This window comes from Pithys albifrons, chromosome 4 (genome assembly GCF_047495875.1).
Source record: "Pithys albifrons albifrons isolate INPA30051 chromosome 4, PitAlb_v1, whole genome shotgun sequence".
NCBI lineage: Eukaryota > Metazoa > Chordata > Aves > Passeriformes > Thamnophilidae > Pithys > Pithys albifrons.
This window is the reverse complement of record NC_092461.1, coordinates 44,757,434-44,772,397: the sequence shown is the minus strand read 5'-3', so window position 1 is coordinate 44,772,397 and position 14,964 is coordinate 44,757,434. Positions and strand designations below refer to the sequence as shown.

The following is a 14,964-nucleotide window of genomic DNA, read 5'->3' as shown; positions in this document are numbered from 1 at the left end:
TTGGACCACACACAGGATACTCATGCAGTGAAAAATCTTATCAATGGTCATTCAGTTCTTAATACCATTTCTACTGAGATCATTGAGATGATTTGTGTGGAAATGTGTCCATTTAATTTGTTTCTTTGCACAATAGTGTGCAACTTGTTTTGTTGCAACTGTTTAAGGATATGGTTGCACAACAGAGAACAACACTGTTGGTTTACCTTGTCCTTGAACTGAAACCTTCTGAAAAGAAGGGGAGACTGCTCCTATTTTAAAAGTTAAATATTCTATTTTGTATTTCAATATCATAAATTGTACATATGCATTATAGCTTCACAGTTTAAAACCCTATTAATATTTTGGTCATTCTTAAAGATAGGACCAAACTTGGAGCTCCTGATGCCTGATAAAGTAAGAAGGTGTTTAATCTGCCTGAATTAGTCAGCTTTTGTTAACTTTTTTTTTTTGGTTGGTTGTTTTGGGTTTTGTTCTGCTTTGGTGATTTTTTTTTCTTTTTGGGTTTTGTTTTGTGGTTTGTTTTGGTTTTATTGGTTTTTTTTGTTTGTGGTTTTTGGTTTTTGTTTCTTTGAGTTTTTTAACTATAGTTGATCAGTTTGGCATTGATACAGAATTGGACTCATTATTTGCTAACATTCTGTCCATACAGTTGAATGTCATTACTCTGATCTTTTTTAGGGAAACAAAATTTGGCATGTGAATGATAAACAAAGGAAACTACTGATAAGGGAAATAAAGAACAGAAAATACATCTCCAAAGTAGTATTAACACAAACCCAGAACTTCCCAGAGAAAACAGAGTATGGCATCTCATTTATTTACCATTGGAAAAAGGCTTCTCCAGTCATGTGGTTGAATGACAATTCCATGCTGGTTTTCTGTGTTTTATAGTAAATGCTTAGCAAGATACCTTATTGGAGAATATTGTAAAACCAGCTAACTATATTATTCTCCTACATACTAAACGTATTGTAGGAAGATATTTCAAAGAACCAGGATGAACTCCACATAAATTAAAGATGCATCATGCCACCTATACTTGGTTTCATCAAAACAATTCAAATAAACCTCAGATAATGAATTTGTCAGTGAAACAGCAGCTTGCTTGTAGATCTATGTAACATTGCAAAAAAGTACTACTGAATAATCAGTGCAGGACGGGAATGCAGAAACTAATTTTCAGGGTGAAATCTACGCAAGACAAGTGGCTTGGGAGTTGATTCTTTGTACACAGAAGACAAAACATAGTAAGTTCTGGCCTCATGCAGTTTTGTTCACTTATTGGTAGCAAAGGAAATACAAAGAAAGGAAAGCTTGATTGAGATTATACTCCTTATCTGGTCAATGGAGTCACATAATTTTGGTCCTAAAGGAGCATAAAGAGGCAAATTATTATTAAGCTTAGGTTATTTGATGATCAGGCTTTATTATATTCTCATTCTATGATTTGCTACTTTGAATGAAAACATACAACTGTGTATGTGGGTACAGGCCAAACTGTAATGTCTTTTTATTGTATCACACCTAAATGTGTGGTACATAAAAATAGCACAGTCTGTATACTTTAACTATGTCTTTTAGTGAAAACTTTTAGTGGAAAATAAAATACATGTTAGTAATTAAATCTTCACAGTATCTTACTTAAAATAATTTCAAAGATTTGTACTATTATATAAGTATTTGGCTGTCTTGTGTACTATTTCAATCAGTAGTTGACTTGATGGAAATGAATGAAATGGATTGAATCAAACAAAGAGAAAGAAGTCATGAGGTAGTTAGAAAATATATATACCCAAAAATGGACTTTTTCAAGTAAAATGACCCACTGGAACTACAAATTTTACCCACGAAGCCTAAAGTAGAGTGTTCAGTTTTGTTTTGCTTTAACAGCAAACACACCATCAGATTTTTCAGATTTAAATAGCTTTCACATATATAAATTTGAAATACAAAATTAAAATATTAATCTGAGACGTATGAAATTCCAAATTTGGAACCAAATTAGCTTGACTTCTCTGAAATGCCATGTCCCAAAAATTCAGAAAAGTAACTTCACATTTTACATATGCAAATTTAGGGCAAGCGAAAAGACTGCTTTGATACACATCAAGATGGTTTGGCCAAACTATGTTGCATGGGGTTTAAAACCAGGATTTTCAATCTTCAATATATTTAAAATAAGATACGGTGATATGGTGATATGGCTGAGAGGATTATTTGTTTATTCAGAACTTTAAAAGTATTTATAATGTTGCCAGTTTCTTTTGATACTTCCTGTCTGTTTTCAGCTATTCATACCATAACTTTAGGTCTCTCCAGCTACAAACCATTACCAGGGCATTTTACATGGAAGCATTAACTTACAGTCTTTGCCTGCATAAATTACCCACACCCTATATACTACTAAATTATGAGATGATAGGTACTAAGCAGTTATTGTCATTTACAAACCCGTGACAGGAATGACATTTTTGTCACTGAAAGACATATTAGTGGTTATTCCTTTTACTAATATCAGCATCTTAGAAGAAAGGCAATGACTGATAGAAGTAAAGGAATCTATTTAGTGGTTTCTTTCTTTTAAGTTTTTTGATGCAAACACAATGCAAAACCACAAAACACACACACACACACACGCACACACGCACACACGCACACACGCACACACGCACACACGCACACACGCACACACACACACACACAAAATCCGATCAAATACTAAAGCCCCAAACAAACACAAATCAACACCACCTTCAGAAAACCCAAAACAAACCCACTGTACTGAATTTCCAAGTGTGAACATTCACAGTTATTTCTGGTAGGTAAATAGTCCTCCTGAATCTCTAAATCCAAAGGAATCCTCTAAAAGTCGAAAGAAACCAGCATACCAGAGTGTGAAAACATTTTAGATTAAAAGCTCATTCTGCTATGAAATAGACATGAGGAAGAATAAATCCTATCTTACTGACTTCACAAAACTGATAAATTATGTTTAGAAGTGATCCCTATACCAGGTATGCTAGGAAAGAGCACTCTGAGAAGGTAAACAGTTAAATTTTCCAGATGCATTCGTAAATCAACTTCTGGTTAAATATGTCAGAAGAAGAGATCTCTGTTATGGAAAAGCTGAAGAAAAGGAAAAACCAAACCAAACCAAACCAGGAGGGTGTTCGGTGTCAAAAGAATCTTCCCAAATGTGACTCTGGCAAATATGACTGTCTTCCGAAAAAAAATAAAACCAACCCTCCCCCCCAAAAAAAAACCCAACCAAAAACACACAAAACCAAAAAACACAATAAAAACAATGACAACAATAAAAGCCAAAAATACCTCAGCCAAACAAAAAACCAAACTGAACACAAAACATTTCGAAGACAGTATTAACATATTACATTTTAGATTGGAGATTTATATTACCAAGGTAAAGCGATCAAAGTAGGCAGCTGCCTTAAGTGTTCTATGCTGTTTTCTGTAGTCTATAGAGGCAAGTAACTCCAAAGGGCTATTCACCCAGTCTTAAAATAAGGCAGGACAGCTGTAGTTTGACAGTAAATTCAAGGTATTTTAGGGTATATCCTGTTATATAAGAAATTGCTGTCACATGATGTAAAATACTGCTGGAGCATTGTTGTAGTTTGGAATGATAATGAAAATTCCCTCTCTGCCACTAACCCCTAAGCCATTACTTAACAAAAGAAGTAGTTAACTGCTACCAATTCCTTCTTGATCATTTTGGGTGGGGGCTGACTGGGGGAAGGTGTGGCAAAGAATGGGTTTGCAGGGTCTCTTTTGTTTTTGGGGACATCTCACAGCCCTGGGGGTAGGTTGCAGCTGTGTGTGTTGTCTGTCAGAGAGAAACTGTTGGGCTGCTCCTCGCTGCTCCTGCGTTTCTTCTTGACACTGCTGTTTCTCCTGGTTTTTGGCATTGGGGACCCAGCCACCACTCGGGCCTCACCGTCGCCTGCAGTGTCATGCCTGCCCACCCCACCGCGGCAGCAACCCAGGAGAGAGGAGTCATAGCTGCTTTACGGGACACGCTGCGGCTCTCCACTCCCAGCTTTCCTTCTTCGTTTGGGACAAAGGACACAGAGAGAGAGATAGAATTCATCTAAGTGCTCACTGCTCATCTCTGCCTTGCTGGAAAAAGACTGAAAACTCACCCTGCAGCCAGCCAAGGTGTGACACTGACACTGTCCATAAATATAACTTTCTCCAGGAGGAACCTACTGGTTTGGGGGTTGTTCTCTTTTGTTTTTTTACTTGTGGTGTTGGCGAAGCAGTTTGCTCTGGTCTGTTTACAGTTATATCTATACCTACATATATATATACCTAAATATAAATATATATATATATATATATATATATATATATATATATATATATATATATTAGTTAAGAACAGTTATCCTTCTTATATCCATTTTCTAATTAAAGTTCCTTTCCTTAAATTTAATCAAGAGTGATGTGATTATTGTGGAGGAATCCTCTCCTCTGTTTTTTGGTAAACATTTTGTTTTTTCCCCTCAAACCAAGACAAGCATCTATTTACGGGAAACCTCACAATACTCAAAACATGTTTACAGGTTAGTTCTGCTCTGGCTGCCTTATAATGCTCAAAAGGTGCTCTGTATTGTGTGCTGCTTAATTAGTCAGAAGTGTGAGCACACTCTTAGACCTGAGCAGAATGTATTCTGTAATGCTGAGACTCAGTAGTGCAGCTATTAGCCCTGAAATAATGGCCAAGGAAAGAAGAATACAGATCCTTCCTTTCTGAATAAGAGATAATTGGCACCTGAAATGTTAATGTTAGCAGAGAGGAAGCTTCCCTGTAAAATCAGAATCAAAGACCCTTGAAATCTATGGAAATCTCATCAATTCTGATTTACTCATTTCACACTTATTAAAGGCATTAAACAGATTTATTAAAACACACACACAATTATTATCACTGAATGTTTTGTGTTACTGTTCTTACTCAACTATTTTCAGTTCTCTGTCTTTTTTCTCAGTTAATATTTTCAGTTGGTGACACGAAACAATGACAGGTGAAGAAAATGTTTCATTATGCGTATTATTTTTGCCTGACCCTGAAATATACAGCTCATGTCTGTGGCGAATACATGATTGCACCCTTCTTTTTCTCCTTCACTTTTCTTGAAGGTCTAATTTTCTATTTTGCGCAGAATTTACTGATCAGAAGATGTTTCTGCTGATTCTGTTGGTGTTTTTCCAGTGTGTTGGGCTCTTCATGCTCTGTCTCTGACAGTTCATAGAAAATATGCTGTTACAGGTACTTCCTGTTTGTACACTGCTTCTGGCCTGTTGTCAACCTTTCACTCTTCTCCCAGTTTAAGGAGAGACCTCTGGCACATATTCTCTAGCTACATTCAATCTGCACATGCCATTTAGACATGTTCCAAAATCCTCATATTGCAATCTACTGTTGAATCACCAGAGGTTTTTATTCTCCTTTTACACATAAATAAAAGGTTTTAAAATATTCTGCTTCATTACACATATTTTGGTACTTTGTTTTTCAGGATTTGTGGGTTCTGTTTTCTAACATGTTACTTCACTGTCATCTCAAAGGAGACTGCAGAAATTGAAAAGTTTTAAAGGTTAAAGTAAGAAGTTCTGTAGTAATCATTTGAAGATCTCCAACAAGAAAACAAAAGACACAAAGACACACAAAAGACCATGTTAGATCAGTCTGCTCTAGTGATGAAACGCAAAGTAAATTATTTCTTTTTTTACGTATAAGCATAAAACAAGCTCTACTTCTACTAGTCCTGAATACTTGATTGTGGCAGAAAGTACAGAAGTACAATCAGGCTGAACTCTTTTGTTTCATCCAAAATCCATCACTTTCCCTTCTTCCTCTCAGAGTAATGTACAATTGAATTAAATAATAAAACTTATCCTTGTCACCATAAAAAACGTCTTCAGTATTCCTTAGAAGTTCAGCATAAAATAGTTTCTTGCCCCTCTGCTCTGCTCTTGCCCCTCTACTCCACTCTTGTGAGACCCCACATAGAGTATTGCATTTAACACTGAGGTCTTCAACAGAGGAAGGACACTGGCCTGTTGCAGCGAGTCCAGAGAAGGGCCACCAGGATAATCAGAGGGATAGAGCACCTCTTCTATGAGGAAAGGCTGAGAGAACTGTTCAGTCTGGAGAAAAGAAGGTTCTGTGGAGGCCCAGTTGTGGCCTTCCAGTACCTGAAGGGAGCCTTCATTAAAGATGGACAAATGTTGGAAGTTTCTTTCAGGAAAATGAATTTGTGAGCAATCCAAACTGCATCAGCTCTGTGAGACTGGAACAGATGTTTCAGCTAGCAAGGGCACACACTTGCTGTTGTTAGTTAGGCAAGGGTCACTCCCTAGGAGCTTCCACTGACTCTCTGGAAGTTTTCTCATGAGAACACCTCAACTTTCTTACTGAACTCCGGGGATAAGACAATATAAAGATGGGACTTGTGAGATTTGGATTCTAACCAATTAAAGTTTCTAGCGTGGTGGTGTGAGACTCTTTTTAGCCAATAAGATGTAGTCCTAACCCTATATAAACTCTGTCCTGTGTGTAATAAAAGGTCTTTACTTTAAACCTCATAGGCTTGGTGGGTGAAGTCTTTTCTCTCTGCAGAAAATTGTTTACTTTAGAGAAATACTTTTGATAAGAGAATGTAGTGGCAGAACAAGGAAGAATGGCTATAAACTGAAAGAGAGTAGGTTTAGATTAGATGGTAGGAAGAAATTCTTTACTATGAGGGTGGTGAGGCACTGAAACAGGTTGTTCAGAGAAGCTGTGGCTATCCCATCCCTCGCAGCATTCGAGGCCAGGTTGGATGGGGCTCTGAGCAACCTGATCTAGTGGAAGTTGTCCCTGCCCATGGTAGGAGGATTGGAACTAGATGGTCTTTAGGTCCCTTCTAACCGAAACCATTCTAAAATTCAATGACTATTTTCTTACAAAAGTTTAAATCATCAAAATAGTTCTACTACTTCAGATTAAAATAAACTTTTGTTTATTTTTGTTTGTTTTCTTCTCCTCAAAAAGGCAAGCTACCAAAAAGAAACAAACAAAGAAGACTAACTGACACAATGAGCAAGAAAAATCTCATAGTGAAACCTTTTTTCTTCAGATCATCCTAATTTTAGATCATTAATAACAACTTGCATGCCTTTTAAAGGACTGTTTTGGGCAGCCCTAGACAGAGAGAATTCTAATATTACCAGCTGTAATACATACTAATAATTAAATGATAATTTTCTTTCTACTATTTATATAATTTTTTAGCTTCTCTAGGCTTTCTCTTTCACCCTTCTACCTTTAATTTTGGCGAAGGGTGCTATCTCACCTGCATTTTATGTTACCAGATACAAATTTTTTTTCCTGTATGTATTGGATATCTTATAAAGGAGTCAAATATAAATTATACCCCGTTATTAATGGTGAAAATTTTCACTTACTAAATAAATGACAGATGCAAAATTGTGGAAGAACAATTGATAAAAAGAAATAAAAAACTGTAAGGACCTAATAAGAAGGTTAATCCACTTTTGAAACTTTTTTTCTTTAAAGAATAAGACAATCATAGAGAAAAAAATTAAAGTATTCAAAGTCTTATAAAGGTTTGAATATAAAATATCTGTTGTCATTAAATGACATTCCTCTGGACTTAAGAAGGCCAATAATCCAGTTAAACACTCTTACAAGAGGAAAGTAAAAGCAGATACCTCCCCTGTGTGAGCTTTCTGTTTGTCAATTACACTGTAGCTAAAATATGAAGACACCACCTCTTTCACTTAGAAAACATTACCTACACAAAGAAATTATGTCAATACTTGAAACAAAGTTGCAAAGAATTATATGGGTCTTTCCTCTATCTCCTCAAATACAATTTTTCCTGGTTAGTGAAATAATATATCCATACAGCAACAGTGTTATTCAGGTTGTGTAGCTGTTTGCATATTATTTTAAAAATCTTAACTTAGAGAAAAAAACAAAAACAAACCCAAATCTCTGTTATTTTGCTGAGAATAAACACCCACACTGTGCCACATCACGTATTTGAGAAGGACTCTTGTGATTCTGAAGAGTAAGAGAAATGCTGAGACAGTAAAACTTCATGGATCCTTTAAACTGTCACCATTAGACCTCAACAGACTGCAACGGCACAGAGAATTAAATAAAAAGCCTCTCTGTTCAGATAAAACTCTAAACTCTCTTTTCAGGTAAATCACTGCAAGTGCATCAGTAGCTGTTTTATAGCATTACTCCCATGTACCATTCATTTTTCATTGTAACTCCATTCTTAACTCCGTTCTTATTCTGCATCAATCTAGTTTTCCACTGAACCTAAATGACTGACTGAATAGGTTCAGTGCATAACGGCCTTCCTACTCTCTTTCTGGCCTCAACACCAAACAGGAGCATGTCTGAGAATGGAAAGCAGGTATGTGAGACTCTCCCAAACAGGCTCTGGATGGAGGTAAGGTGATAAAATGGCAAAAATAGTCTGGAGCCAAGCGATTAAAACCTCTATTCATGGCTTCAAAAATCTGCTGATGGAGCAGTAGTATTTTCACTTTTTAATATCATTTGCATAATTTATTCTTCCTTCAAATTACTGTAAGCACACAAATGTATTTGTCATATACATAGAAAGAATGAGAGTAGGGGAAAACAAGAGCTAATACAATTACTAAGTACACAAAGCACAATGTTACAATTGAGAGTCTCTGTGTCAACCCATGTTAGAAACATTGCTACTGCTACCTAAAATGATGATATTAGAAAAGATCTTGCTAGTCTTGAAAAAAATTATATAAATTTCACTGACCAGAGGAAAAAGAAAGTTAAAATGGACCTTACTCAGTGATTTTTTATGTTTCAACAATAAAATGTGTTAAGCAACTGTTTAGATTTGTCATTGTGCTGCCTGAAATAAGATGATATAGCACTACAAGGCAAAAGGCAGAAAGGCACTGCTGTTCCTGTAGTGCTCTTTCTTGTTTCATCCTATACAAGCACAGCAGGAATGAAAACTCCCCACAGATGTCTCTGAAAGAAGAAACTCTTATTGATTAGGAAAGGATGGATCTTGTAACGTGCCTGCATCATGTCCTTTGTAAGAAACACTAGTCATAATTATTAGCATTCTGGCACTGCCTCAGCTACTCTTGAAACAAAGCCAAAACTAGCAAAGAACATAATATTTTATTGGTTTGGGGTTTTTTTAAGTTAAAAATATAGCTTTACAACAAATCTGTAAGTCTGTGTCAATTCTTTCCCTAAAAATGTCAGAAATGCTGTCATTGATTTCAAGTTTTTTCAGCACTACAATTATCTGTGAGTTATCTTATCCGATAGTTTTATTATTAAATAAATTTTAAAAAATCAACTTACTTGAAAACTGTATGGCAAATCCAGATTTACTGATATAAAAATCTGTGTCAAATTGGATAGTTACTACGTTGAGTGTACTGTGAATGCCTTCAGGAACAAGGGAGCCACTAATTTCTTTGAGTAACATCTCATTCTCAGGTGGACCATCCCAAACTCGTAGAATGTCGTGGGATGCTTCAGTATCAAAAGCAAGAAATTGTAGGCTGAAAAAAGACCATTGATTTCATTGTCAGTTTTCATGTTACTCAACAACATAACCTTAAAAACAAAACTAAACAACAACAAAAAAGACAAAATTTAATTTCTAAGGGTGATTTTCTATAATGTTTCATAATTTATCTTTGAATGCATGAAAGGCCAGTACTAAAATGAATTTGAAAAAAAAAGCCTAAACAGTATTTGAATTTGTTTGCTGTGAAATAATGTATTACTTTAATCATTTAAATTATTTATAAGTATCTACACAATCTTTTCAGAAAAGAGCTTCAGTTTTCCTAAGACAATATGATGTATCACATTCCCATCAAACCAAATTAAATAGAACCCTAAATTAATGCAATTAGTAATATAGTGTGAATAAATGTCTAATTAAAAGGACTGCTAAAATGCAGGGTGGTTTTTTTTTCATTTAAATATAGTCTTCAACTAAACAATTCTGCTGCCTCCAGCATTCCATAAAATTATAACAAATTTTAAAGTTTGACCTTCTTTAGAGAATATTTATTGAAAGATAAGCAGTTTAGACCTAAACTTAAAGTGTGAAAAACATTGGCCTTGAGCTGCACTTTAAATTTTAAGTCCAAAATCCCTTCTTTTGTCCACTCTGGAGATAAGATTTGATTATTATTATTAGTCAAAACCATTTGTTATGATTGTAAGATATGTTTTCAGTACCTGACAATATTTCCTGGGTCTACTTCAATCACCCACATGCAACGCAGATTGTTGTCATAGGGGAAGGGATAGCCAGGAGATAAGATTCTTCCTGATGATTCTCCTTTAAAACGGCCTCCACATTCAGCTAACAAAAAACAACATTATGCAATGTAATGATCTTCCAGCTAATCATCTGAGCAATCAATTCTATTATTTTGTTACATAGGTAGCACAATTAAACTAACAGTATGCCCTAATATGGGAAGAAAGCATTACATCTTTTGCTTCCCCTACTCATTCAATCCAAATTTCCGCTTAAAAAGATGAAAATGAAAAAAAGCTACCATAATATTTAAGACTTGTCTTCTTTTCACTCTCATATGGGAGCAATTGAGCCCATAGGTACCTGCAAAACTTATGAAGCTACCATAATACTGTAAAGAAACAGAAGTGGCCAAAGCACAAAATACATCTATATCTCCTCGTATCTTAATGTTTTTCTTTTCTTTTTTTTTTTTCTATTATTCTGTGTAAATATATGACATATTTTCTAACTTAATGATATTTATATGTAGTTACCAAAAAAAGATACTAGTTTCACAATGCCTTATGAAACACATATGGTCCTGGCTTTCTGATTAAGCTGTCTTTTTGTGTTGATTACTTGCTGAGTATAACTAGATTTTCATGCATTAGTATTTTCAATATGCACAAATGTTCAATATTTACTGTCTTTTTTTTAAACCTAAAAAAGGCAACACCAGTCACATAGACTTAGATAAGAACTATGCAGAGAGAACTATAAATGCCTGTGTAAATAGGTCTGTACACTTACAGATCGGAGTTCACATAGACCTAACAATTACAATTTTTTCTTTCTTGCATTCAAAAAAACATCGCTTAAGTAAATAAAGAAATCATAATAAAACAGAGTCTAATACCAATACATGATGGCAGAGGATAGTCCCATGCCCTTCTTTCCCCAGTCATACACTTTAGAAGGCTACTTCCATGCAGTGTGTAACCTGGATTGCATCCATAAATTATAGTACTTCCAGCAAAATGGCCTTGGTCACTGATTTTATATCCAAACTGTGGCACACCAGGGTCCTCACAATGTGAAAGCTCAAAACCTGTGGGAGGAATAAAACACAGTTACAAAACCAAACAGATAAATACCTTAATGAAATCAAGATTTTCTGTAATCCAATAGAAATCAATAATTTCCAAATAAGTTAAAACCACTTCTCTGGTTTTAGGTAGCATAAATAAAATAACTGCCTAGATAACTTTCTTAGAGCATGAAAACCAAACTGTGTCAGAACTTCATTTTTCCTAAGAGTTCAATTAAAGACTGAGATGAAGATTCAATATCATTATCAATCAGTTCTAAGATTATATGATAAATTATAAATTGGCAACTAAAGTGACTGTCCATTTACTTGTGACTAGATATTTAACGGATCATAAACAAAACTGAACAGTAAATTTGCTTGTTATTATTTTGCACAGTAACAACAGCAGCACAATAGCACCTGTGCCAGTAAAGTAATACTGTTATAATCATCGATCCCTACCCTAATTTTGAATTCAATAGTTTTTAAATTTAAGAACTACATGCAGGAATAAATGATAATGTTGACATATAGAAGTCAAGCTGAACAACTTGAACATTTTTGAGAACTAAGAGATGTAGAGCAAGAAGGAAACAAAATAACATATGCATTAGGGGGAAATGGGAAGGCATATTAATATATGGGAAATATAAATCTTGGAGAAAGATTTTCTATTTCAAATCAGGTTTTCTGTTATTAACTGACAAGCAACTCAAAACCTCACTTTGTTCAAAACCAAATGATTTTATCAATATCATGCAGCTCGGAATGTTTGTAGGCACAGACTTTGTGTCAGATTGGTACTCCTATACATAGAAGAGAAAATGAAGGGTTTTTCACGTCTGCTTTGTTCAGCAAAGTCATTCACATGATATTGTTCCATCTGGTCAAGAGTTGGTAGCCTTTCACAATCTCTCCTCAGGTTCTGAATCACTATTATTGATTAAAACAAAAAGTTCTTTATTTTATGTTACAGGCGAAATTCTTCATGTTGGACTGTTTGCTCACATAAGGGGAAGAAAAAGAAATATGTAAATATGTAAAATTCTGTATCTTTCCAGTTATTTCTTCAGCTCATTTCATGCACAACTGAAAATGTCTCACCGATTGAAGAGCCTTCACAACCTCTGAGATGATCTTTTTCTCATTCCTAAGCTATTACAGAGTGCAACAGCTCTGAAAGAGGCTAAAGTGTTCCAGATGAAGAACTCTTTTTGATAATGTTGGTCTGGAGACTTACTCATCAGTTAGAATTTCCTGTCTTCTAAGAAAACTGCTGATCACAGTTGTGAAAAGAAGTTAAAGATAAAAAGAAGTTAAAATCTGCCTTGATCCCTGAGATGTCCTCGTTCCTGGACAGCTTGCTTATAGACAGAATCAAAGTAAACTTTTTAACTGATCACCTCCATGGAGGGTGAACATGTAACTCCATTTCCTAACTGTGGGTACTGGAGGCATATTTGCTGCCTTAAATGTGTATGCCCAAGAATGCTGTGATCAGAGAAGGTAAACAGAGCGTGGAGCCTCAGCGAGAGCATGGTGGGGCAGTTTGTGCAGGAGAACATACAGGGGCCACACCTCTTTGAAGGGTGAACATTCCACTTGCCCAGTAGAGAGACCTAAAGTCCATATAACCTAGCAAACAGGCTGGGTGTCCATCTGCCCAGGCCAAGAGCATTCATCCTACCTGACCCTCAAGGTAGGATGGTGGGCACTTGCCTGAGAGCAGAAGCTGGAGCTACAGCTGGAGGATTTGCACCATTAACCTGGCTGATGCATCCACCTAGACAGAGCTCAGACTTGTACTTAATCTTCCTTGTATCTAATCTAACCCTATTCTCTTTCAGTTTAATGCCATTACTTCTTGTCCTATTATCACAAGCCCCTGTAGAAAGTCCCTCTCCAGCTTTCCTGTAGGCTCCCTTTAGATACTGAAGGTACTATAAGGTCTTTCCAGAGCCTTCTCTTTTCCAGGCTGAACAACCCCATCTCTCTCAGCTTGTCTTCATAGAAGCAGTGCTCCAACTCTGATCATCTTCATGGCCCCCATGTGGACTTTTTTTCCCCTCTTCCAATGCTACCAATATCAACAAAAGAAGATTCAGCACTGTTCAGGCTAATAACTATTAAGGCTTAGAAAGCATATTCTACAAGAATGTCTCAAAAGTCAGGACACGTTAATGATAAGGTTCAAGTGCTGGGCTTATGTGTACCTATACAAATAAGAAAAAATAAATATCTTGACATATACAAGGTAACACTGCACTAAAAGACCTATCTTTAATAAAAGGGTACAGTCCTATGCTATCACATGCTGTTATGGGGATATAATTACATGACTTTCACCTGGAAAATAATTGCATACTCTTTAGTATCTTGAAATACTTTCTTTTCATTCTTCAAGACTTATGCTATTTTTTATTAGAATTAGTTTTAAAAACATGATGTAGAGTTTTTGAAACAAAAGAATTGGTTTTTGAATAGGTGAAAAATATTTAAGCAGTGACAAAAAAGAATGTTGATAGCTACATTACACAATTACCTTATAATACTGTCTTTCTTGATAAAAGTTCAGTTTATATAGTAATTCAGTGATGATTAAATAATTATACACTAAAATTTAAAGTCATATACACTACATGTCAATAGTCATGTGCAAAAAACACATTCAGAAGCTGACACTTGATAAAATAGATGTGTATAGCTGTTTTCCATATGCCATCTAAGCCCGAGATCTGGACAGGTTTTTACTCTCCTCATCGTTATAGTTTAATTTTATCAGTCCACAGATAGATAAGATGTTCTTGTTAGGAACCTTTCTTTATCATTTTGGTCCAAATTAGATTATTTCAAACAAAAAATGTAAGCTCAGAAACAAATGCATAGTAAGTATTGGACATGAGTCTTAAGGGGAGAATGTCCTTTAACTATGAATTATCTTCATGCAACAAAGTGTTTTGGTTACACATTTAAAAACTACTCACATGCTTCAATATTTATATGTGCTAACACAATTAACTGAAACTTACCCTACTTTTTCTTATGCTTTCCAACACTGAAAAATACTTCAAAGTAACCCTCTAGAAAAAGGACAGTGATTCAAGCATCAGACTATGCAAATGACAGACAAAGCAAGGTTTCATTTTGCTACGTTTTGGGTATTTTGAGGTACAATTACAAAAGTATATTATTTTAATCAGTGATTTGCTGTTAATGACCAAAGAATTTTCACCCCTTTAAAAGCATAAGTCTATTACTACTGTTTTCTCAGATACTTACTAGTATACACAAGCTGAAAACCTTCATCAGTGCCCTCCATGTCTGAGTTAAATTCCAACCACAAATGATTTGAAGTACTGCTTAGTGTCAGGCCTCTTAATGATGCCCCAGTATATGCTCCCAGCAGGTGGGCAGTGTTGTCTTTACCATCATAGATCTGGAAAAAATGCGAATTTTACAGTTATGAAGAAAAAAAATATTTTATTTACAAAAAAATTCCTTATGTCTCCATTAAGAGGGAGGACATCTCTGCCAAGAGAGATCTATTGCCAGTCAACCCAA

General features: G+C 35.4%; 1 protein-coding gene across 1 annotated transcript in view; it reads right to left on the bottom strand.

The window, feature by feature from the left end:
* CSMD3 (CUB and Sushi multiple domains 3) overlaps window positions 1–14,964 on the bottom strand; it is a 602,810-nt gene that overhangs the window by 201,214 nt on the left and 386,632 nt on the right. Inside the window, exons 24-27 of the mRNA XM_071553967.1 lie at window positions 14,683–14,839; window positions 11,230–11,421; window positions 10,307–10,433; window positions 9,413–9,615 (exon numbers count right to left, since the gene is read on the bottom strand). Coding sequence (XP_071410068.1) covers window positions 9,413–9,615; window positions 10,307–10,433; window positions 11,230–11,421; window positions 14,683–14,839 — 679 coding nt within the window. The remainder of the gene's footprint in view (window positions 1–9,412; window positions 9,616–10,306; window positions 10,434–11,229; window positions 11,422–14,682; window positions 14,840–14,964) is intronic.